The sequence below is a fragment of the Cucurbita pepo genome, chromosome LG01, assembly GCF_002806865.2.
Source record: "Cucurbita pepo subsp. pepo cultivar mu-cu-16 chromosome LG01, ASM280686v2, whole genome shotgun sequence".
NCBI classification, from domain to species: domain Eukaryota; kingdom Viridiplantae; phylum Streptophyta; class Magnoliopsida; order Cucurbitales; family Cucurbitaceae; genus Cucurbita; species Cucurbita pepo.
Genome location: NC_036638.1, coordinates 4,125,069 through 4,150,483, shown reverse-complemented (window position 1 = coordinate 4,150,483; position 25,415 = coordinate 4,125,069). Strand labels below are relative to the sequence as shown.

The following is a 25,415-nucleotide window of genomic DNA, read 5'->3' as shown; positions in this document are numbered from 1 at the left end:
ATTCTAAAAATAAGAACCCTAAGAATCATATATATAAGTGTTGTGTTAAAAATACTATCAAATTGATAATATTTTTATATAAATAAATAATATTTCTATTTTGTTTCGGCATGTAATTCCAACAAATTTATTACACTTATCATTGTGTCTTTATTGGAGGGTTTCTTTTTGGTGGTGAGCCGTTTCATTTTTTGGGCTTCTTGTCTTCTACCCAATTTATGTAGGGTCAAGGCCTACAGACTATATCCTCCCCTTCAAGGGACAGGACTTGGGCTGTTCCTTCGCTGTGTCAGACCTTTTGAGCATTGGGGTGAGTTTCCTAGAGGGTTTGTCTTCTTAAAGCCTGCATTCTTGACTTCTCTCGAGCTGGACGTTTTTCCCTTGGTGGTGTGGTGGTTTGCCACACTCGATCTTAGATCGTGAGTTTTCTTGTTGGTACAAGTTCTTTACCTTTGTTGTTGGAGCATTTACTCGAGTCTGCAAACTCAAATGCCATCTCCAATTATTTAATGGGTCTTTGGTATAATGATGGAAAATGTGTGCTTAAATGCAAAAATCAAACAACATAGTACATAGCAAGCCATGGATCACTTACGCATCGCCAGGGGTCGAAGGAGGTCGGGCTCCAAATCTGAACATGGGAAGATAAAAGGACAACTTCAGCGTATAGAAGAAGATCAATCTTTTCGGAGTTATGGATATTGGAGAACTGCAGAGCCTGCTTCAAAGTCATTTAAGACAAACCAAAGTTGGTCGTAATGCAGTGCACGTAGAAAATAATAATTCTATACATAGCCAACCAGCCATCCACACAATTAAAACTAAAACCTTACATCTCACCTTTCCACCGCGCATTGATTTTTTTTTTATTCAATTAAAATTTAAAGCATATTTTGATTATCATCGACCAGTAAAAGGTGCAGATTTAGAAGTTTTCCGACTTATGTTTGACCATCGTGTCTAAAAAAAGTAAATTCTTGCAAAACAAAAAGGAAAAAAGAAACACACACGCACAACGAAAAGATGACTATACAAATATTCAATTCACTATTCATTACACAAAATAGTCAAGATCTGGACGGATTCGAACCATCAACCTCTCAAATTCTAGGAAGAAATTGAGCGCTCTACCTCTTTGAGCTTACAGATCTATTACAGTGAAGAACCGGAAAATTACTCCCAAAATTTAATTCAATCAAAGAACATTAAAATTTAATTACCATGTATACTCTGAGCACCCCCATTTATTCAGATGAATTTCGAAGTACACAAGATAATTTTAAAGAACATACGATTCAATTTATAAACATAAAATGCCCACCAGAGATACTCGTATCAAATTCTCCCTAACCACACATCAGAAAACGTACAACGTATTTGAGAAAGTAACATGCTAAATTCAAAACGGGGATCCATATTAGTCTAGAGGATGAGATGATCTAGCCAATGTTATTTTATCCCAAAATCAAAAAACTTTTTAAACAATGAAGAATCAGTTAGAGAACACTAGTACGCAGTGAAATATATTTTTATCACCTACGATCAAAGAAAAAAACTTGCTGCTAAAAACTATAAGAGCATAGAAAATTCAATTACAAACAAAAAAAATGGCAGCTCGATTTTGTGGAAAATGAAACAAGAGTTTAGACTTCATAGAATACATTTAAAATTATGGGCGACGAAGGGAAATACAAACAATAAACTATAAGAGCATAAAACATTTTTAAAAAAAAGTAAAACATTTAAAAGTTTCTTCTAAAGTTCCAATTAATACATGACACGAAAATTTAAACAATTCAACTTCGCAATTAAAAACCAGGCAGATGAACTTTTGTTCTTCACACGACAACGGATCAATCGCCCTAGATGATAGATTAGACCAGACGAAAAATCTACCAAATTAGGAGATTTCTCAATCGGATGGAAATTAATACTCGACGGCATTCGTAACAAAACACATTACATGTATCCTGGGGTCTTTAACAAGATTAAAAAAGTAAAACCAAAAAGTAATAAGGTCTCGAAAAATAAATTAACAAGAAGCCTTTTGAAGATAAGTTATAATTTCTATACGAGAACCAACNCAAGAAGCCTTTTGAAGATAAGTTATAATTTCTATACGAGAAACATCTAACAACGAATTAGAAAGCCTAGTGGAAGCATAATCAGTAACAGTAAGACTCGACTGACAAATAGTAAAAGAAAATTGCGACTGACAACTCTAGAGAATTTAAACAAACTCACGACATGCGCAGCAGAAATAAATATACAATAAACAAGTTCCAAAATAACTTACAAAATAGTAGTTTAATAGAGAGACCATGGATGAAAGTAAGATCCAAGAAGTACCAGCCGATGAGATGATGACAGGATTCACGATAGAGCCATGCTGCTGATTGTTGTGCCTCCATTGAACGCAAAAGATTTCTTCAATTGCATGCACTCAAGTGCCGTTTGGACGCATCTTCTTCACTAACAATCAAATAGCTAGGAAGACAAGGACTAGTTCTAACAAAATATGCAAAACGTACAAAAAGCCACGTTGGGTATACCCTAAAGATCTCAAATGTGACAACTATTACATAAAAAAAATATTAAATAACTATATAGCTAATGGAAGGGGAGAACAGCAAACCCAATTATATCACAACAATGTCGAAACATTGTGTATTAGTTAGACGAGTGGAAACTCTAAAATGGAAATACGAATGGGGAATGCACATCGTTGTAATAACATTATTTTACTTGAATTCGATGAAACCNGAAACCCCCCCCCCCCCCCCCATAGCAAAGACTGTCATTGACAAATCCCCAAAATGCTTAATTATTATTGGTACAAACATAAATAAAAAATTTATTACACAGGAGGGATGGATGGAAACAAGCGTATGCCAACCGGAAAATGCTACTGTTTTTAAATATAAACAAGAATATTTAACAATGAAAAAAAAAAAAAAAAAAAGCCTTCGTTCTTTTTTTTACTACCATTTCACGATTGTTCGGAAATTTAAATTAAAAAATCGGTAGAGTACCTTTGCATGTCGCGAGTTCGATCAGGTCAAAGGCTATGACCAAAGAAGGGGTTCCGTCGGTTGAAGTTGCAGAAACGAACGGAGAGAAATAGAGAGCAAGAGGAAAACAGACCAGCGAGGGAAGACCCCGGGCAATCCCCGTGCGATCTTCCCTCAAAACGAAAACATGCTTTTTTTTATTATGAATGACCTGCCATGCAAGCGCACCTGTCATGGCAAAGGCCGGATGACAAAGAGCTACCAGAATTCATCCTCCTAAAAAAAAGAGGCTAAATCCCGATATCTTTACATCCACAATCACTCATCTACTTTTTCTGATGCTTTCATAATTATGTACAAGATATAGCTTCCATCGAATAGTGGTCCACAGCTTTGCTACGTTGTACCGACGAACAGATCGGACGAAATCATCTTGATTCGCAGCAACCAACCGCCTCATCGTCCGAAAACACGGAGTCTCCAAGCACGACTCGAAGCGTTACTGCCTCCCTAAACATCCCACGCCAAACGAAATTCCATACCTGTTCGAATAGACCGAAACGGCTTTTGTTGCACAATAATAATTAAAGAAAATACCAAAATCAAGAATCAAACTCTGGATTGGCGCGTATAGAAGGGTACTCCAACGATCGTCGCAGATACCAAACGAAGCCAAAAGAAAGAACAATAGAACAATCCAAGAATCGCGATCAGAACATAAACAGAAAAGAAAAGAAACCAGATCTGATGCTGAACCTGTAAATAAGCAACCGACGCCCGTCAACGGAGGCCGAATCCGTATGAAACCGCCATCAACGCGTAGATCAACACCAGATCTACCGATCTACAATGATCAGAACGGCGACAGAGAAGACGACGGAGACAGATCTGCAAAACAATAAATGTAGAAAAAATAGGGTTTGCAATGGAGGCAGATGAAAGACGGATGAGGATTTTATCCTTTTAAAGAGGGAGAAGATGAAATGGGCGGCTAGGATTAGGAAGCGGCAAAAACAATCGACGGATGATATTGAGTGACGTGGTTGAATTAATCAATAAGGCGGAGGAATAAATGCGAAAAATACGTGGAAATTGGGTGGTTGGGAATTTCACAGCTAATCAAAGGAGCGATCAACTTTAAGCAAATAATGTTATTATTTTATTTATATATTATTTAATAAAATTTTGTTTTCAGAATATTTGAAAAATATTTGTCTAAGGTGGAAGCGCAGAACGGAAGCCCTAACTTAAAGGCAAAATTTATAAAATATCTTAACGCGTGCTGGGTAGATTTGTAAATTTAATATATTGCTTTCACACATTAAATTTAATTAATATGATCTATTTTTGTTTGATAATAAATGTAAATATGGAAACCTCAAATGCTTTTTCTAAGTTCAAATATATAATTAAAATCATATTAAAGTCGATATAAACATGAAGCTAAGTGTACAATGTTGGTTCGAAATTATTATTATTATTTTTTTTTTTGGGTTACGAATGAAATGTTAGTTCGAAATTATGTTATTTTTCCATAACAATAAATCTTTTAATTAATCTTAGATTATAAATTAATTTTGAAAATTATATCCCAGTTTCAAAAGTTGATAAGATGTGTTAAATAATATAAAATTTTAAATATTGTCGTTAAATTTATGAACATTTTTTATTTTATAAATTTTGTACAATTATTGTTTAGTAATTTTAAAAATTATATCCCAATTTCAAAAGTTGATCAAATGTATTGAAGAATATAAAATTTCAAATATTGTCGTTAAATTTATCAACATTTTTTATTTTATAAATTTTGTACAATTATTGTTTGAAAATATTGTGATATACATTGATACATGTTTTAATTCCTTACCATTTATTATGGTTTTATCCTTTAAAAAAAACAAATAATCAAAACACAAAAATGGATTGAATATTTATATGTTTAATTTTTAAAATAAAAATAAAAATTTACAGCCTCATTTGATAACATTTTTTGTTTTTAAATTTTGAAATTTGTATTTGTTTTCTTGACGTTTCTCTCTTCTTTTTTTTTTTTTNGAACAAAAACAAATTCTTAAAAGCTATTTTTTTAATGGTAAATTCTGACTGGCTTTTTCTAAGTACATAATTTTTTAAAAGCTAAACCCTTCTACATAATTTTTAAGTTGTGATAATTACAAATATTAAAATTATCGTAAATTATGTTGAATCTAAATGTACAATAATTTTATATTTATAGAATGTTTTGTTTCAACTAATTAATTAAATCGAAACTATTTTAGTGAAAACATTTATTTATTTATTTATTTATACATACATATATAAACCAACACATATTTAACTAATAATTTGGTGAAAAGTAATTTATAAATTTCGTCACTCGCCTTTTAAAAAAAAAATAGATTTTAGTCTCTATAATTTTTAATATTATAATTAACCATTATGGTTTGACATATAGATGTGAAATAAATTTTAATTTTCTTTTAAAATTTGTAAATGTTTCATAATCCCTCCAATCTTAAAGTCCATCCAAATAATTTGAATAAATGATTTAATTGATGGGCCAAACATGACTTAGTCAAGGACGTGGGCTTATAATTATGTCTTGATTAAAAATAAATATTGTCTATTCACCACATTTATTTAAGAAAAGTTTATTGGTAATATCTTAGTACCATAACAAAAACAATAATTAACATATCAATGATTCAAAAATTTATACTTCCAACTTTCAAGATATATATAATATATACACAACATATTTGTGTTATCTTACGTTGTTGTTGGGTAAGACATAAAGTATTCAATATTTATGTATAAATATAGTTATTACGGTTAATTATTCATTTGGATACAGTTTAATTAGTTAAAACATATATCATCTCATAAAGTTAAAAGTTTGAATCCTCACTCATAAATTGATGAACGGTTTGAATGTAAGGTAAAAATCAATTAAACTTGTAAGCTTTCCAAGTATTGTCTCAGATCATTATGACTATAGCTTAGCTCAATAGGCTATCTCTAGGGGCAGTACAAAATAATCATGGCGTATGAACGAGTCAAAATAGTTGTCATGAGACAAAGACACGAACCTACATTCACGTTAANAGTTAAAAGTTTGAATCCTCACTCATAAATTGATGGACGATTTGAATGTAAGGTAAAAATCAAGTCGTAAGCTTTCCAAGTATTGTCTCATATCATTATGATTATAGCTTAGCTCAATAGGCTATCTCTAGGGGCAGTACAAAATAATCATGGCGTATGAACGAGTCAACATAGTTGTCATGAGACAAAGACACGAACCTACATTCACGTTAAGAGATTCGAAATTCATCATAATTAATTAAAGTCGTATCTTTGTAGATTAATTTGCTTGTCCAAGATATTTTGATGTTATTATGATTACGTCGAACGTGCAATCAATTTTTATTTATTTTTATTCTTTTTCATTTTNGATTATGATTACGTCAAACGTGCAATCAATTTTTATTTATTTTTATTCTTTTTCATTTTAACCATGCCTAAAGAGATAAATGGTAACTTTTGATGTTTTAGTCGATAACGATATTATAATGTTTTAACTAAAACTACTATGGTCGAGCTAGGTGTAATTATTTTTTTCTCTATGGAGTCTTATTTTTGCACCTTTTCTTCGTTGTTATTTGCTTAAGTAGAAAAAACAATAGTGCCTTACAAAATGTCTAAAATATTATTCATAAAATATATTTTACCTAAATAATAATAATTATAAAAGAAATGAAAGCTATATTATAAATAAATAATAAAAAAAATTGACAGACAAACATTACTGTGATTCAGAACGCAAGAACAAAGTGGGGAGCCAATTAATGGTCCATAGGTACTATATTCTATTTTATTACATTAAAAAAATATACAAATTCCCATCCCTTAATATTTATAATTAAATAAATGAAAAAGTAAAAAAGTTAATAGTTCTTGGCGCCTAGCCTAATTATTATTATTATTTTATAATTGATTCATTTAGTAATTAAAATATACGTATTAAATGGGAAGGAGAAATACAAAAATAAGAAGCAAATATTTAAACCCGAAAATGGTTTTGTGAAGAGGTCGGCAATGGCGCCCACTGAATAATCCTCGTGATTGCGACAAATTATGGTTTGAAATAAAAAAAAAAAAATTATAAAGAGGCAGTGGTTTCTTTTCCAGATTTTGAACAGAAGAGCTTTTGAAAATGTGTAGCAATGGCGTCATCCATACTGCAATTTGATATTTGTTTCGCTTTCGTTTTCAGTCTCATACCATACCAGTGAAAAAGACCTGGCTGATCGACACTGATTTTCACCAACAACGAGAAGAAGAAGAAGAAGAAGAAGAAGAAGAAGAAGAAGAAGAAAAATTGTAGGCAATCGATCAACGCCAGGAAGATACAGTTAAGAGAGGTACGTCGTTCCATGCGAGAGAAAGAAATTCCGGTGCCGATTCGATCAGAGAGTAGAGAGAATTGTAATTGTAGTTCCATAGAAGTATTTTGGCCTGACTAATGGCGTAATGGCTGAGTGCTACAGGTTCGAATCCGGAGCTCTCCATCAAATTCTTCCATTCTTCTTTGTCTTCCATGCGTACTCTTCTCTTGCTTCCTGATTCTTCTTCCGTTCCAATCACGCCGGCAATTCGACGACCGATCAACAGTTTCTCTAATTGGAGCCTTTCCGGCGAGTCTCGAGGCAGGTTTGGCTCTAGCGATTCGAAAATGGCGGAGTAGTATTTCAATGCGTTTTTGAAGCGATTGTAGAATCCAGTCCGGTTCAAACTCGCCTCGTACTCGCCGAGAGTCACAATTTTAGGGCTTAGAGATTTCGCTAATCGGAGAGCATTATGAACACCAACCGGAACCTCGTCGAGGAGACCGTACAATTGAAGCATGAAATTCACTGCCAATACCTCGTCCGATTGGATGCTGAAGCTCGATTTGTTCAGATTCTCAATCGGCGTTAGAATCGGTTCGAACTCGAAATTCAGTTCCAGAAGCTTTGCGAACTCAGAGAGTCTATTGCCGGTGGCGTACAGCGATGCCGCTGGAGACTCCCCGAGCGATGGTGCAGGTATTCCGGAGATACGAACTTTGATAGGCTTTCCGGTGGCTCGCGTGGTCAAAGCTTGCAGAAGCGCCGCCCATTGAACGCCCTGAACGATTCCGAAGTCGACAATGTGAATTTTACTGGCTCTCTGTGTAGCTTCCAGAATTGCTTGGTTCGCCGTGAGATGCGCGAACTTGGAGTAAGGACAAGCGTCGTTCAGAGCTTTGTACGAGAGCAAGAAATCTTCGGAATTAGCATCGGTCTCAATTGAATCCAAGAAATTGTTCCTCGCCGCCGGGGATAATCTGTTCCGAAGAGCTTCGCCGAAGTAAAACGCCACTCGCTCAATCGGATCTCCTTGTTCTAGCAACGATTTACCAATCCGATCGAGAGTTTTTACGGCTCTGTCGGGCTCAGAATCACAGAGCCGCGCACAATCCAGCAAGACTTTAAGAAGCGGCGGTGGCGGCGACGGCAACGGCAACACCTCTTCAGGCGCGCTCGACGAGGCTTCTACAACGTCGTTCGTCTGCAACTTCTCCGCCGGTGGATTGGCTACTCCAGCATCCTTTACTGATGGTGGAGGAGAACTCCACGGCGGCGGCGGAACGGTACTCGTGTTGCACGAACTTTCCGGTAGAACAGCTCGGTTAAAATCAGACGGCGGAGAGCAAGCGACAACGAGTCTACTCGGAGAGCCATTAAAGAGATCCACACCAAAGAGACCATACTCGGCATAAGCATCACAACCAGACGGCAGAGTAGAGCTATCCGTCGAATCTCCACCGCCGACCAAACTATCCATCCAGTCATCAGAGTCGAACTCCCCACCGCCGAAGTTAGGGAAGAACCTAAACCCAGCAGATGGATGCTCCAAATTGGGAAAATGAAAAGCCGGCTCAGCAGAATCCGCATCTCCGGCGACCTGGAAGGGGTCAGCGAATGCAGAACCAGAAACCCCAAAGGATAAATTAGGAGAAGAAGAAGAAGAAGAAGCCATTGTTGGAGAAGAATTGGTAGTAGTCCAAGGAAGAAGCGAAAAGGGGGTAAGCGGACAAAGCTGCTGCTGCTGCTGTTGCTGCTGCTGCTCCTGCTGTTGTTTCTGCTTGATGACTTGTTGGGCAATTGCCATTAGATTGCCACTGTCCGCGCACATATACGCCATTAACCTGAAACAGTAAAACCTTGCTCTCCCAAAACCAGAGAGAAAGGAGCGAGTTACATTACCGGAACAAGAAAGAAGAAGAAAGCAGAGAGAGAGAGAGAGATGGAAAGTGGGAAAAATTGGGGGAAACAAAAACACAAAGCAGAGAGTGTGGAACAGAAGGGAAGAACNTGGAAAGTGGGAAAAATTGGGGGCAACAAAAACACAAAGCAGAGAGTGTGGAACAGAAGGGAAGAACAAGTCCGTTGGAGGAGAGAGAGAATGAGAGAGAGAGAGAGAGAGAAGAGGGGGAGTTGGGCAATGGCGTTTGGAATGGCATAAATAAATTTAGGGGCAGAGCGATGGAAGTCAAGTCCGTTGAAGGAAGCAGCGGACCCCACTTTCCCCATTCAGAACAAATTTTGAAGAGGAGAGAGAGATTTTTAGAGTCCTTTTCGAGTCCTAAAAATTGCTTTTTTTTCCAAAAATCCAAAAAACCACTATTTGGGTAATTGCTCTTTATATTTCAAATACCATTTTATCAAATAGATCTAATTTTTATAAATGGACTCAAATCTTTATTAAAAATGTGAGAGTATTAACTAATAACAATTTAAACGACTTGATTAATTATAAATTTTAAATTTTAAGATTGAGATTAAGATCAGATTAACTTAAGCCATGTTTTGCTGTCATTTTTGGTATAAACCCATAGTATTATATTGGTTATTTTATTGATTATTATTATTTGTTTGTTTTAGAAAAGAAATTTAGTTTTATTCCGAGTTCTTAGGTTCAACAAATTCACACTCAATAAAGTGAGCCAAATACCAAATACCAAATACCCTCTTAAATAGTAGAACGATGGCTTTTGTAATTTTCTTTTACTCAACATGTCACATTAAATAAATAAATAATATATATCACAAGGTGGGGTGTGAATGGATTAAATATCTTGCAGTAGAAATTTTAAAATAAGAAAAAAAAGAAGAAAAAAAAGGTCCAATCTCTCTCAAGGCAAGCTGTGTGTGCGGCTGGGTTACGTGGNTTTTTAAAATAAGAAAAAAAAAAAAAGAAGGAAAAAAAAGGTCCAATCTCTCTCAAGGCAAGCTGTGTGTGCGGCTGGGTTACGTGGCAGTGATGCGACGGTGGGCCCTGATTGGCCCGATATGACAACACCAACTCATGAACGTCCACATTCCGCTTTTTTTTNAAATTTTAAAATAAGAAAAAAAAGAAGAAAAAAAAGGTCCAATCTCTCTCAAGGCAAGCTGTGTGTGCGGCTGGGTTACGTGGCAGTGATGCGACGGTGGGCCCTGATTGGCCCGATATGACAACACCAACTCATGAACGTCCACATTCCGCTTTTTTTTTCTTTTTTTTTCTTTTATTTAATCAAACATTTATTATTATTATTATTATTATTATTATTATTATTATTTTTCATCTCTCTCGGTGGGGTCCGTGACGATGACCTAAGCCCATGGGCCCACTTCTTAGCCTCATGAACGACACGTCGAATTAGGGCGAAATGGTGTCTGCTTCTTCTTTGATGTCGACCTTGTGTTTATATTACAACACCACGCTCTCTACTACCTCTACCAGAGCTAACAAACAAAAAAAAAAAACCCTAATAAACAAAAATCTCTTCTCTTTCCATACTCGTTTTATTTTATTTTTTCTTTTCGATTGAGAAGAGGATACTTTATGGACGGCAAGTGGGCCCAATGGGCCAGGGAATGGGCCCGGAAAAGATGGGAAAAGGGGCAATTAGGGTGGGGCCTATAGGAGTGATCTTCGACCAACTGAAATGGGACAGCTCGAAAAAGCAACGGTGAAGGGCACTCCCCACAGTCGCACTTTCACAAGGGACCCCTAATTCCACGTTGGCAAATTAGACCATTTCAATTTCCATTTCCTAGTGGCGCTCCCACTCACTCTCACTCGAGTCAACTCACCAATACCTCTTCCTATTTCTCGACTCGACATTAATAAAATTGAGCTTTAAAGATCGTTTTTAGTCACGCGCTCAAACTTTTACTCTACATTATTAATTTTCTAAAATTACAACCATACCATTAGAGTTGAGTTGTCAACTCTACGTTATATAAATTATCTAGTTGAATTATACCCAAGTTGATAAAAATAGTATGTCAATATTGAAAGTTGAATTATACCAAAAATAGTATGTCATGATTTAATTGCAAGGATTACTAATATTGAAAGTGGGCCGATCTTAATGGTTGAAGTAGTTTATGGTAATATTATTTTCCTTAATTTCCGTAACACCGTTGTGTTGGGTGCTATAATTTGCCTGTCCAAATTGGGGTCTCCTCCACTTGGTGCAACACACTATATGTAAGCCAAGGCTCAAGAAATCCGAATAAAGAAAAAAAAAAAAAAAGGGTCCAATTGCTTGTAATAATAGAGTTTGGAGGAATGGAGTTCCCATCAGAGCCTTATAATTAATTGATTTAATGAATAAATCAATAATATTAGAAAGATTGGTAAAAAAAGTATTAGGGAAATTTAAAATGTAAAAACGGCAGAAAAAAGGGAAAGAGATTAGACAAGAAATCAAAGCAATCAATTCAAAGACGACCTTTCCTTTTTTATTAAATTTAGGAAGACCCCACTTTCGAACCTTATCTAAACAACCTTTCCCTCTATTTTCTTTTCACATTCACTACCTTTCTCTTTTTCTTTTTCTTTTTTTTACTCTTGATGTTCTTCTTTTTACTACTATTCGGTTTCACGCGCTGGGGTTGATTTGATTTTTCTTTTACAGAACATATATTTAGATCATATATATATATTATATATGTCCGAGTTCAACATTTAGATCTATGTTGATTGATACAATTCAATAGATTATTTGTCAATTCAACTTCAATCTATTCGATTGATCATTCATTAATTCAATCAATTTACACCTAGCCTCTATATATAAACAAATTATCTTTAATTTTTCCCCTATGGCCTACTGATATATATATTTATTTTCTTGCCAGAATTGAACCAAACCAAAGCACACAACACATAAGACAATATATAGACTGTGAGAAGTCTAAGACCAACGATTTATTTCATGAAAAAAAATCATCCACAGAAATTAAAAGATAATTATAGCCAATTGGGGAATCCCATAATCTATAACAATGTAAAAAAAATTGGCAATGGTTATGTGACATAAAGCAGTCGATGTGTGGTGAATAATATCTACAACTCATGTCAATGAATGGTTGAGATTGAATTATAAGCATTAATGTTGTAGGATGGTATTTCAGGTCAAATCTGAAATGGAAATGCTACAGAAGAAGCAACTACTTTGTTGGAATTTAGTACTAAAATATAAAGCTAAAGTGGGAGAAACTGTCACTACAGAAGATCAAATACACACCACTCAAGTTTTTTCCCCCCTCCAAAATGCATCAATTCAATCAAATGAAAAATTAACTCATCATTGTAGCGGAAGAAAAAGATGATATACAGACTCCCCAACTTGGCAGATATGATAAATCCAACTTTAATCAGAAACAGTGGTATTGGTGTGGTTGGGGCACATGTGACTACGACTAATGACTCGGATCGATTGATACTTCCAAACCAACTAAGATCTCATTCGTATATTTGTAACTATGCAGTTGCCAATTATGAAATAGTTCATAGAAAAAAAGAAATTACTAGAGACGGAAAAGTTACCTCAAGCAATTTATTGAGTTTACCGTGACATCTCCTACTTGAATGATTCATGCTTGTAGCTTATAAACGTCCATCTCCTTTCAAATCGGTAATATCATGTGGTAGGCCATGCCAATGAAAAAAGCAGAAAACTATAAAGACAAGGCATATTTTGCATGCGGATTGAATTTATGCATGAGCTTGATGACATGATTTACTTGTAAAAATAAAAACGACCTGCTTAAAATGGTAGATACCACCACCAAACATTAAATAATTACCGTCCACATGGCTTACCTACAGTGATTTATTGCAGTCTTCTTTCATCTATTATTGTAAATAAACTACCAGAGTCTTTGATGATCAGTATACACGGGCCTCCACTGTGTTCATGAGGAGGGAATGATTCGACCTCATCGTCCAATGTGTTCATGTGTACTGGCCTATAGTCCAGTCTGACCTTCTCATTCTCCCAGAATCTGCAAAATCAACCACATTATCAAACATACAGAAGATGTTAATTGATTGAAGTCATAGGCGCACTAGTAAGTTGTTGAGATTGATTTTGGTTAATCTAGTTGATCTAGGGGGCAATGATGGGCCGAGAGCCCAAAGACGTGAAAAGGTGACAGACCAAGAATAAGAAGCGTCTTATTAATTAAAAACAGGTCAATCTTGTTCTTTTACAGTGTCAGACACGAGAGTTACTCCAACGTGAGCTTCATCCAGTTCTCATCATCTCTTTTCTGCATAAGCAGAGTATAACAAAGTTACAGAAATAAAGTTGGAGGAAAGTGTTACTATCAATAGAAGAAAATAAAACCAACTGTGAAATCTTCACGAGCATGTGCTCCTCTGCTCTCTTTCCTGGCTTCCGCAGAGTGCATGGTAATGCAGGCATTTATCAAAAGATTTTCCAATTCAATTGTCTCTATGGAATCAGAGTTCATGTAATACGAATAAAGATCTTAAATCAATCCTTGAAAGAATTCAGTACATAAAACTTTATAATTATAATAACATTTAAAACAAACAAATAAAGAAAAGATAGAGAAACACCATGATCCTATTACCATATTAAAGTCCTGTCCTTGACCTTCACATCATGGAAACTCTCCCATGCCTTGTCAATTAATTTGCACCCTAAAGAAGCAGAAGCCAATAAAAGAGGTGGAAAAAAAAATTGAGGCAGAGTTGAAGATAGATTAGAAGTTTTAATCTAAGTCTCTTTTCAGTTTGGCTAATACCTTCTTCCAAGGTCTCCTGTGTTCGGAAAACAGCAGCATTGTTTTGCATAATTCGTTGCATGTTTAACCGAATCTTCGAGGTGGGCAGTGAACCATTTGAGTTCCTTAGTTTGTCTAGCCATGCAATTGTCTTCTCACCAGCATCTTTTTCCAACGGATTTTGCCTTGCGCCTGCAAATTGCCCAGATAGAATTTTTTGACGTAACTGAATTTTTCTTTCTTATAATTATTGGTTGGATTGGGTTGTGGGTTCATCCTTCCTTTTTCGAGTTAAAAATTAAGCATCTTGCCTGGACTACTGATCTCTGCTACCCTATTTGCACAAGCTCGTCCAAAGACAACAATGTCCAAAAGCGAATTTGCACCAAGCCTATTAGCACCATGAACTGAAGCACAAAAAATTTGCGCCAAGCCTATTAGCATCTGGATCATTGCCCTTGATTGTAACTACCTGACAATCAAAAAATTTACACATGAAGATAGTAAGAAGAGAAAAGATGAGACATTCCGAATTCTACAGACACAAAAAATTTATACATTTTCATTTTTGATGAAAAAACCATACTTTCATTGAGGAAAAAAATTGAAAAAAATGAAATATAATTGGATTGCATTTTCATGCATACCTGTCCACGATAATTCGTGGGAATTCCACCCATATTGTAATGCACTGTAGGTAAGACAGGAATGGGCTCTTCGGTAACATCAACGCCAGCAAATATGGCAGCAGTTTCTGAGATACCCGGGAGTCTCTCCTTCAGTACATCTGGGGGCAAGTGATTTAAGTGAAGATACATGTGGTCCTTCCATGGTCCTGTTAAGAGCTATCAATTAAGTAACCAAAGAAAGATATTAAATAAGGAAAAAGTAAAAATCAATATATATTTCTCCAGAATAGTTTTATTTTGTTCCTGATGTCCTGCATCAATTTGACTGTGCCTTATCAGCTGAGAGATAGCACATGTACATGGATGCATTTATTTGATTCTAGATGGGATAAAAGCTTCATACCTATGCCACGACCCTCTTGAATTTCCATAGTCATGGATCTTGAGACAACGTCCCTTGATGCAAGATCCTTTGCTGTTGGAGCATATCGTTCCATAAAGCGCTCACCTTCACTGTTCCTAAGAATGCCACCTTCACCACGAGATCCTAATTTATACAGAACAAAAGAATTGCATTTAAGTTAGTGTTAAGTCCACGAAGAGTGAGAAGAAAACAAACCAATAAAAAAATAGATGCAAAATTATGGTGCAGACCTTCAGTAATAAGGCACCCAGCACCATATATTCCCGTTGGATGAAACTACACAAACTCCAAGTCCTGCGCAAGCAAAGGAAAGAAAAGTACCAAAAAAAAAAAAAAGCTAAGGAAATTATCCATAACTAGAAAAAAATAAATGAACCTCAAGTGGAAGCCCGGCACGTGCAACCATTGCATTTCCATCTCCAGTGCATGTATGAGCAGAGGTTGGAAAGAAATATGCTCTGCCATAACCCTGTAAAATGCATATAGAGAGAGCTTTATATTTACATAATTTATGAGTTCACATGAATCTGATAATAATCATCATGGCATTCAGTACCCCAGTAGCCAAAATTGTTGATGCAGCTCGGAACCGATGTAGTGTACCGTCCTCCATATTTAATGCTATCACTCCCTGGCAGCTACCTGGAATGCAAATATCACAGTAATAACCTATCTCAGAATAATTTAAAATGGATCTGATACTTAGAGGAGCCTATGAACCAGATGAGATGGGAATACAGAGTGCATCAAAACCCATTAACCTAATGAAAAGATCGTACAAAACAACCATCGAGAACTCATTCAATTAAAAGACTCCTACAGGAAAAAAATGTAGAAAGAAGCATCAACTATAAGAGTTACGATTAATCTTCCAAACCCAAAAGCATGAGTATTTAGTACTCCAACCATCAAACATGAGTGGAAAGGTTGTGTGTAAGATTCAAGAAAGGTGGAGTTTTTTTACCATCACTATTCATTAATAGATCCAACGCAAAATATTCCACAACAATTTGTGTGTTATGCTTCATAGCCTGGCCATAGAGAGTATGCAATAAAGCATTCCCCGTTCGATCAGCAGCACATGCACAACGATATGCCTGTCCACCTATAAAGACGACAATGTAGACACCAGAACCTCATAGTTAAAGGGAAGACCAACGTGGCATTGGGAACACATAATATATGTTGATACCCTTTCCAAAATCAAGGCTCTGACCACCGAATGCACGTTGGTATATTTTTCCGTCTTCAGTACGAGAAAATGGGAGTCCATAGTTCTCAAGCTCAATGACTGCTTTCGGAGCTTCTCTAGACATGTATCGAATGGCATCCTGATCACCTATAGAACATGAAACCCAAACAGATCCAGGACTTTATTATACAAATAGTGACGGTATAAATTCTATAAAGAATAGATCTGTTTTGCACACCTGCAAAGTTCTAAATCATTTTGGAACAGAAAATGTATAAAACTTATGCACATATAAAGCACCATATATACAATCTTCTTACTAACTTTGTATTGCCAAAGTACGCGCCACAAGCATTTATGATTTGTTTTCTAGTGCTTCTTTCTAATGACAACGTCAGCATTGCATTTCATGACAAGATTTTCAATTTATCCAAAGTTCTAAACGTATACCTAACCAATCACTCCCCTTGACAGTGTCGTACATGTGCCACCTCCAATCATCCTCAGTCATGTTTCCCAGTGCAGCATTTATACCTCCCTATAAACAAATTGAGTTTCACATCAAGTAACATATTCAAGTCAAAATCTAATTCAAATTATGACTGAATAAAGTAAGCAACACGTGAATATTATTGGTACACAGAAATGTAATGGAAAGGAAAAAAAAATTAAGAAAATGAAGAAAAAGAAAAAAATAGTGGCTAATGTTGTTCATGTGGACAGGTATATATCCAGTTTATGAAAGCACATGCAGTGTGTAAAATTTTTTTGCTTGCTCTTATAATATATACTTGTGCTTGATTTGATGATGTACACGAAAGATTCTAAAAGCACCCTTGGTGGTGAATAAAGTAAAAACCTGAACACCAAGCATCACCTCCTTTATCAATGAGATCAGTACAGAGGGATCTAAGTGTGAAGCAACCGAAAGTTCGAAGACAACATATTCATTAGCAAGCAAATTTGATATAGAATCCATTACTTATTCCTCGCTTCTGAGATTGAAGACTATCTACACAGACCAACGGGAGTCCTTCCGGCATAGTTAGNGTTTTGTCCTCACTCATATGCGTCCTAGGAAAATTACTAAGAGATCACCCAATATAGAATTACTCCAAGCAAAACACGCTTAACTATGAAGTTCCTGTAATTGAACCATCGAAAAGGAAGGTACACCATGTTGGTATAGTTAGTGACTTTCAATTCTTTTAAATCTTTTTTAGTCATCCTATCTTCATAATCGTTCTCATTCAAATGTGGTCTCGATTCATTCATGTACCCCTCCTTTACTTAGGTGTCACACTTGTTGAGGGGCGAATAGAAAGAACTTTTTATCACTTCTTCAATCATGAAGGATAGTCGCAAAGAATGATATCCATCCGTGGTACCGCAATTATTGCGTTGAGAACTCCAAAGAAACTTGAAAGTACGTCTGTCAACTTCATTGAGTTCAGTTTCTTGTACAATGACAGTATTCGGGTTGGCTTAGAGAATGAGCCTTCGACTAAATATTGTTTCTACAAGGTTTCTCGTCCTCTTACATGCCAAGAGAGGAAGATCATAAAGCTTAGATTATCCCCTCTATTTCCCCTCTTGGTGTATGAATGGAGACAATGCAAAGGTCCATGGCCCTCAGCCAAGTCTCTATATTCTACTTAGTTGGAGAGGAGGGGTTCAGATGTAGGGAGGGACTGTAAGGCTGGCTTGTGACCCAAAACAAGATGCCAAACCGGAAGATGAGAGAAAGTAAAATCCTGTTGGTAAATAATAGCATAGTTGGGCATCATCAGTGATTTTGGAGGGATCAGGGCTTGGGTTGGAGTTTTGGACATCAGCAAAAGAAGCAATCACCTAAAACGTAGCAGTCGAACTTCAATGGCGAAGTTTTTGTATTTTCCTGTAGTGAAAACCAAAAAAAATCGACATGTAGCGGGGCACCAGAGTCTTAAAACCACCCAAGTCAGCAATATAAAGATTAAACCTGAGTTTGCAACAAAAAAAAAAAAAAAAAAAAAAAAAAAAAAAAAAAAAAAAAAAAAAAAAAAAAAANAAAAAAAAAAAAACAGAATATTTTCCCAGATGGTAAGTAATAGCTGGTGATAGACATAACGGACAGGATTACAATAAGTGGGAAATCCCCGTACCTGAGTGGCAACCGTGTGAGAACGAGTTGGGAAAAGCTTAGTAATGCAAGCATTATTAAATCCATGCTCTGACAGTCCTCTAGCAGCTCGAAGCCCTGCACCACCCGCTCCTACCATAACCGCATCGTATGTGTGATCAACCACAGTGTATGAGGAGCGACCTGCCGCCTGCCATGAGACAGAGAATATATAATTTAGTATTTAATAAATCCTATAAACAGTCATCATGTTCTGAGAAGTTTTACACCAATACCGCAGCCGTAGGAAATAAGTTTGAAACAGCTAGCTACAATTAGCATAATCAATGATCCAATACTAAACATAATTAAGACAGCTCGTATTCAGTAGTAAAGACATAAGATGAAAATTCACACCGAATCGACGGAGAAGAATCTAGAAATGTGAGATCTGAGGTGATCATTGGGGGACGATTTCCTGGAAAACGAAGAGGAAGAAGCGCGAAGGCCACGAGAAACACATCTCCACATCTTGCTTCAGCACTTCTGTTCAATCCTTTGCAATCGGGTGTGCGAATAAGATGGAAGAAAGACAGCGGTTCCGCCCCAGTTAAAGCTCGCCGGAAGGCGGAAATGGGGGGTTTGGATTGGGGTTTGTTTTTCCCGGGAAACGAGTCTCAAACTCTGGTGAAGGCGAGCGTGAGAGGAGACACCGGTAACTATCACTGATTACGCCTCCGCAAGCCGAAATTAACTAATAATTTATATGAATATTCCGATGTTAATGTTTTACTATGTCTGTTCTCAATAATATTATTGAGTCCATAAATATTAGGTAAATATATAACCATAAAAACTAAAATAATTATTTATAAGATATTGAAAATTAATAAATGTTTGGAAAATAAAAATAGAATAAAGTTAAGCAAGGCTTAGTGATCAATAAAGATTGTTAGACTCTCCACGATAACATGATATTATCCACTTTGAGCATAAGCTCTCGTGGCTTTGTTTTAGGCTTCCCCAGAAGGCCCTCGTACCAATGTGTTAGTATTCTTCACTCATAAATTCATGATCATTCCCTAAATTAGCCGATATAGGACTTCTATTATCCAACCAGGATTACTTGGTTAAGATATAAGACGGAGCCAACTCAGAGGTTTGGTGCCTATGATAGGTGCAATGGGCCTACTACAGAAATGGGCTTTTACAAGAAATAAATGAGCCGTAGACCTTGGGCCGCACCTTCAAGGCTCATGGCCCAAAAAGGTGACCCACATGGATCATGCACTCATCTCTGCTTTCTATCCCTATGGTTTCTTCATCTTCTTGCCCACCACCACCACCACCACATGGCGCTGTTCTTTATTTTCAAACGATTCCCCCACAACCAGGATCCCATCGCCGTTGGTTCATCATTGACAAAAACTAACTGAACCGATGCCCGATCAATCGATTTGTATGAATAACTTAAAGTTATTGTTTTCCATACATAATAGAAATCGTTAAATTGAACTGGAAAGTGTTGATTTGTTATCGACATAAAAGTCATTTGAATTAATTATTTACAATTAATAAAAAGGCATGTAATGATGATTTGATAAATAAAAGACCGAAATATTTGGGAAATGCATGTTTGAGTTCCCACTAATCAAGTATTTAATTATTGTAATTAAGCAAAACACAGTGTGTTAAATGCTGGGGTTTGGAAATGGGGTCCCTTTGTTTCATTAATTTCTTATACTCTCGCCGAAAGCAAACACTTTCTTCCCCACCATTATACACATAAACGCTCTTAAAAGTTTCTTTATTTATTCTCTTCAAATATATTTATAATCTTTTTTTAAAAGAAAACGAGTTGATATTTGATATAATATATAGTGTGACATTTAAATTTAGTTAATCGATTATCTTAAGCTTCAAGTGGTAAACTATTTAATAAATCTCAACGTTTTTGGTTGATGATTGAAGGAATTGATGTTTTAACAAGAATTAGATAATTGCATGGTTGAAGTTGAATATAAGACCAATCTATGATTAATTGATAAGAGCATTTATTACAAACAATTATTAAAAGCATTAAAATCTTTCAAAAAAAAAAAATCATGATAACAAAATAAATTAATAAATTAATTTGTAGTAAAGTAACAGTTTTATATTGCTTTGAATGATGATCGAAAATGACCCAACATAATTATAAATAAAAAAAAGTTGAAATCAATTTTGTTTTATTCTATTATGATCCCAAACTTTGGAATATTTTTAAAAATATATATTCGTATTTTTATGACTTTTTAATTCATCTAGATACATTTTTCTATCAACCAATAAATATCCACAACTATTATTTCTTTTGAATATCTAATAATAACTAAGCTTTATCTTTTCAAAATGTTTTTTAATCTTTTACAACCATAAATTATTTAAATGTTTATTTATAAATTCATTAATTAAAAAATTAATATTATAATAAATTAGATCATACGCAACCAAAACGCAACTCAATTTTAATTTTGAAAGAAAAAATCATTTTATGATTAATTATCGAGTATGAATCCAAATAATTCGAAAAATTTATATTATTGGTAGGAGTATAGTTGTAAGTCTATAATAAACAAGGTTTGTTTTGTGGGAGTAATCCACTGGCTATCCAATTATAAAACCGACATACAAAGTAGAAGAAGACAAAGAAGAACGAAGGTAGAGAATTCAAATAAAAGGCTTAATTAATCAAGAGAGTGATAGAGAGAGGGAGGAAAAAAAAGGAATATGCAAATAATACAGAAACACGTTTGGAGATTGTGTTTTGGAAGCAACACAACAGCATCGACGAATTTAAACACAAAAGACAAAGGGAGGGGAGTTGAATTAATTACCAACCCCGTGTATTGTTCAACATTTGTTTGAATTTGAACTATGTAACACACGTCCAAGTCTTCCAATTTAAGAACCAATTAAAACTAATGCCTCTTACCCCTTTAGTTTATATTCAGATTAGTGGGCCTCCCCTTACCTACTTTAGTCTATATTTAGAAAACTCTGAATGCACTCCCCTTAATTTTTCATTTTTCAGATCCTTCGTAACAGCTGATTGCAGTAACAATAGTATCCCACGACTCGGGTAAACATGACATCAAAATCAATGCTTTTATTTTATCTTCGAAATTAATGTCCATCGAACTTAGTTGACTTACAATCATATTCAATTCATTTTCATGACCCGTAACAGATCTACCTTCAACCATTTGCAGATTGAGCAATCTCCACATCAAATATACCTTGTTCAAAGTCGACGTTCTTTCGTACATATTTGATAACGTCTTTAACAGATTTAACGTTGTTTTCTCATTAATGATATTGAAGGTCATGTTTCTAGATAGCATCAACCGGATCAACCCTAGGATTTGTGGATCCTTGAACTTCCATTGTTTTGTGGTCATGGTATCCGGCTTCGCCCCAACAGAAGTTCGTGAAGATTTTTTTGATACAACTAATCTTCAATTTAAAATCGAAATTGACGAATCTCACAAATCATGGTGAATCTCACCTATCTCTTATACCACTCGACTTAAATGAACACAAATAACAGGACAGAGAAAATGCAAAGAACATATTGACTGAAGCCAACACTATATAGTTTTACTATATATATATAACCGTTCTTTATAGGACCATTTATTTTATAATTTGTGTTTTAATATATATAGTTTTATTGTATTCAATAAAACTAAGTTAGGAATAATACTCCCGTCTCATTCCATTTTACATTAATTTCCTCTTCAAGTGGTCAAAGATTGGGACAGGCAGCAATAAAGACAGAGGGAAGCCGGAATTGTTTGGAGGGTAAAGGAATGGCCACGCGTGAGCAATGATTGTGATTTGTAGAATGTGGTCTTCGTTTAAGCATTTTGTCGAACAGGTTGTGGTCACTGGGCAACCCCGAGAACGTCGACGGAAAGCGAAGCAAAGCAGAGTAAAGGACAAGGCTGGTTTTTGTTGACGACGAAAAAAAAGGAACGCTCGTGCGGTGAAAGGTGTCGGGATTTTAGGGCTTTGTGTTGTTTTAACTTTTATGAAAAGATGCGCCATACGGCTGCTGATGATACAGGAGGTCGAAGACGACTCGCAGGCAGGGCAGTCAGGGCGCTGCTGGTCTTGCTCTTGCTCTTCTTTTTCTTGTTTTTATGTTTTCTTCCAATTCGAAGCTTCTATTACGTGTGAATGTCACGGGTTCCACTTCATGGGCTAAGCTAAGGAACTAACTTGGCCTAAATAAAATTAAAATAATTATTGAATTTAGTAATCCTACGTATTCTCATAATTTTTTATACATCTTATTTTAAAATTTAATAAGGATAATTACATTTATGGTTGTAATCTAATTATTTAATAATAATAATAATTAGAATAATAACACAAATTAACCAATTATTTCTTATAAAGATAAGTACAATAATGGAATCAATTAATTGGAACCCAACAAAAACAAAAGGGTTGATTTTATTTTAACACAATTTATTTTCTCTACAATAATGATAATTTTAAAATTTTCAACTTTAGTAAAATATAGGTTTAAATTTTTACTCTAATATTTATCTTCTTTTATATGCATCATTCCCACCAAAATACAGATGAAGATATTAAATTATGATAATTTAAAAAAATAATAAAAAAAAAAAGAAAAGATCATAGATTATTTTTGTGAAGACAAGACAACCAAAAAGGTAATTTTGCAATCAAATAAAAGCAAAAGTTGAAAAATCCACCAGATTTTCTCTGTCTCAGTTAAAGATAAGTGATGGTTTATTTGACAGTTGTGAGAAATAATTTATTTTCGTCTTCTTTCTTTTTAAAATGTAATATTTTTTATAAATAAAATCTCTGTTTTCTCTTTTAATAACACGGAATGATTTTCTCCGATATCTATTGATTTTAGTAAAATGAAAAATTAGATAAAATTAATACTTCTTTCATGATAGGGTATATTGTGTGACAACTATGCAGGAGAATATCGGACATACATGTGGCCACTTCGAATTTAGAATCTTGATAAATAGTATATGATATCAAAGTATATAAATGAAACTAGATTACATCGGGCGATAATAAAAATAAAATAACTAAAAAAAATAAAACCTTGAAAGAATAGGGGAGAGGGAGATTTAGGAGGGGGAAGGAGTCTTATCAAAAGGGGCTGTAAAGGGATTGTACCATAGCAGACCAAAAGGCATAGTGGTTGGTTCGTTAGGTTGGGTTGCCCATTCATTGCCCCACACTTAAATTCTCCTCTCTCTCTCTCTCTATATATATATATATGTTATTATTATTATTATTTTTTACCACGACCCAGTCATAAAAAATAAGCATTAATGTTGTATTTTTGGAAAAAGAAAAAGGAAAAAAAGGAAGGCCACAGCACACGTGTGGGTAAGGAATGTGGCGCTATCCCCCACGCCGAGTACTCCCTCTGCACCCGCACGGGCGCCTCCCCTTTCTCCTTCACTCCTTTTTGCCTTTGCCCCCTCTTTCTCAATCCACATTTTTATTTTCTTTAAAAAGCTTTCCTTCTTTTATATCTTTTTTTGTTCCACTACTTTTCCCATCCACCTCCACCGACGTTTTATTTCCTTCTTTCATATCATATTATAAATAAATCAAAACTTTATATTATAATTAAGCGTGTTTAATTCTTGTATAACAAAAGAGTTTCAAGGACAGTAAAATTTGNCTAAGATCATTGCAACAGATAATTTATAAATTTCGAACTTAAATATAAATAATCGCTACTATTCTTCGTAGAGGAAAAGGTAAATCTCTTCGTAGAGGAAAATCTGACTACTAACCTTTTCAAATGACATCTCTCTTCCTTTATTTGTCTACGATCTCATTATCTGCCTTCTCCTGTATCTCTCCATCATTATTGTCTAACCATCTCTCTATCATTATTGTCTAACCATCTCTCCATCATTATTGTCTAACGACCTCTCTCTCCATTGTATGCATTTTTTTTACTCCCGATAATATTTCTTCCAGTTTCTGTTTTGTTCACTGAATGAGGGAGGTATTTTAGGGGAGGGGCTGAGAGATTAAAGGAGAGGGATCATTTTTTTTTTTTGTTATTTATATTTGAATATATATATTAAACCATTTCTTTATTTTGTTATATATATATATATATATATATTAAACCTAACGGGGCATCACACTTCTTAGCAAAACTGAAGTACTCCTTGCATAATGTATCATAGATTGTTTTTCTACCGCTTGAACATAGTCATGTTGAAATGGAGGATGAGAATTTGTGTACCTCTGCTCTAGATACTTGATGGATGTTATCACCCAGTAGAGCATGTGTGATTGTATGCATGATTTGCTGTGCAATAACTCCAAGTGATCGAATGTGTGATTCTCCCTATAGAGTGTAAGAAGTGGAAATAGAATAAGACTAGCGTGTGACATCAATTTGGCTAGATAATGATCTAGGATGGAACAACTCCAATAGTCTCAAAGCATTTGAATTGTGAGAGATGATCAGAGGATGTAGCCCTAGTGTTCCTGACTGAACCAGACTCGAGGAGTTGGAACCTAGAAACCTAGAGACGTGAATCTATGTCAAGGCTATCAAACCTGGACATGTTAACCTCACATGAATAACAAGCAGGCTAGCACTCACCATGTTGTCCCCACCTAATAGAGAGAGTTTTTTGGGGTAGCACCTCAACATCGGATACCAATTATCGTTGCGTAGGCTAAGCTAGCTACCTTAGTTTGTGAACCACAAGACCCTCCACCTAGAACCTAGAGTAAACCCCGTGGTTACTTGCTAAGTCATGGATGTGATGAGAATATATAAGTAGGTTACCTACGGGGTATATTTATATACTCAACCCTTTCTACATTTTCTTTTTCACGATTCAATTTTGTTTTTTTTTTTTTTTTTTTTT

At 35.2% G+C, this 25,415-nt stretch overlaps 1 protein-coding gene, 2 long non-coding RNA genes and 1 pseudogene across 4 annotated transcripts; all 4 read right to left on the bottom strand.

The window, feature by feature from the left end:
* Window positions 1-40: 40 nt before the first annotated feature.
* On the bottom strand, window positions 41-2,076 carry LOC111796533. The gene is made up of 2 exons (XR_002815371.1): window positions 596-2,076; window positions 41-477 (listed from the first exon to the last, which is right to left on the bottom strand). It is a non-coding gene; the product is annotated as an uncharacterized LOC111796533 (long non-coding RNA).
* Window positions 2,077-2,226: 150 nt separating this feature from the next.
* On the bottom strand, window positions 2,227-3,964 carry LOC111796526. The gene is made up of 2 exons (XR_002815370.1): window positions 3,768-3,964; window positions 2,227-3,553 (listed from the first exon to the last, which is right to left on the bottom strand). It is a non-coding gene; the product is annotated as an uncharacterized LOC111796526 (long non-coding RNA).
* A 3,208-nt stretch (window positions 3,965-7,172) lies between these two features.
* LOC111796488 (SCARECROW-LIKE protein 7-like) lies at window positions 7,173-9,551 on the bottom strand. Of its 2 annotated transcripts, none has more exons than XM_023679138.1 (2): window positions 9,411-9,551; window positions 7,173-9,338 (listed from the first exon to the last, which is right to left on the bottom strand). In XM_023679138.1, exon 2 carries the CDS (start codon window positions 9,237-9,239, stop codon window positions 7,407-7,409), a length of 1,833 nt encoding a protein of 610 aa, XP_023534906.1. In that variant the 5' UTR covers window positions 9,240-9,338; window positions 9,411-9,551; the 3' UTR covers window positions 7,173-7,406. The 2 variants fall into 2 exon arrangements, with proteins under 2 accessions (XP_023534906.1, XP_023534898.1); XM_023679130.1 differs by having other exon boundaries at window positions 7,173-9,409; window positions 9,478-9,535.
* Window positions 9,552-12,424: 2,873 nt separating this feature from the next.
* On the bottom strand, window positions 12,425-19,215 carry LOC111777297 (annotated as a pseudogene).
* Window positions 19,216-25,415: the final 6,200 nt, after the last annotated feature.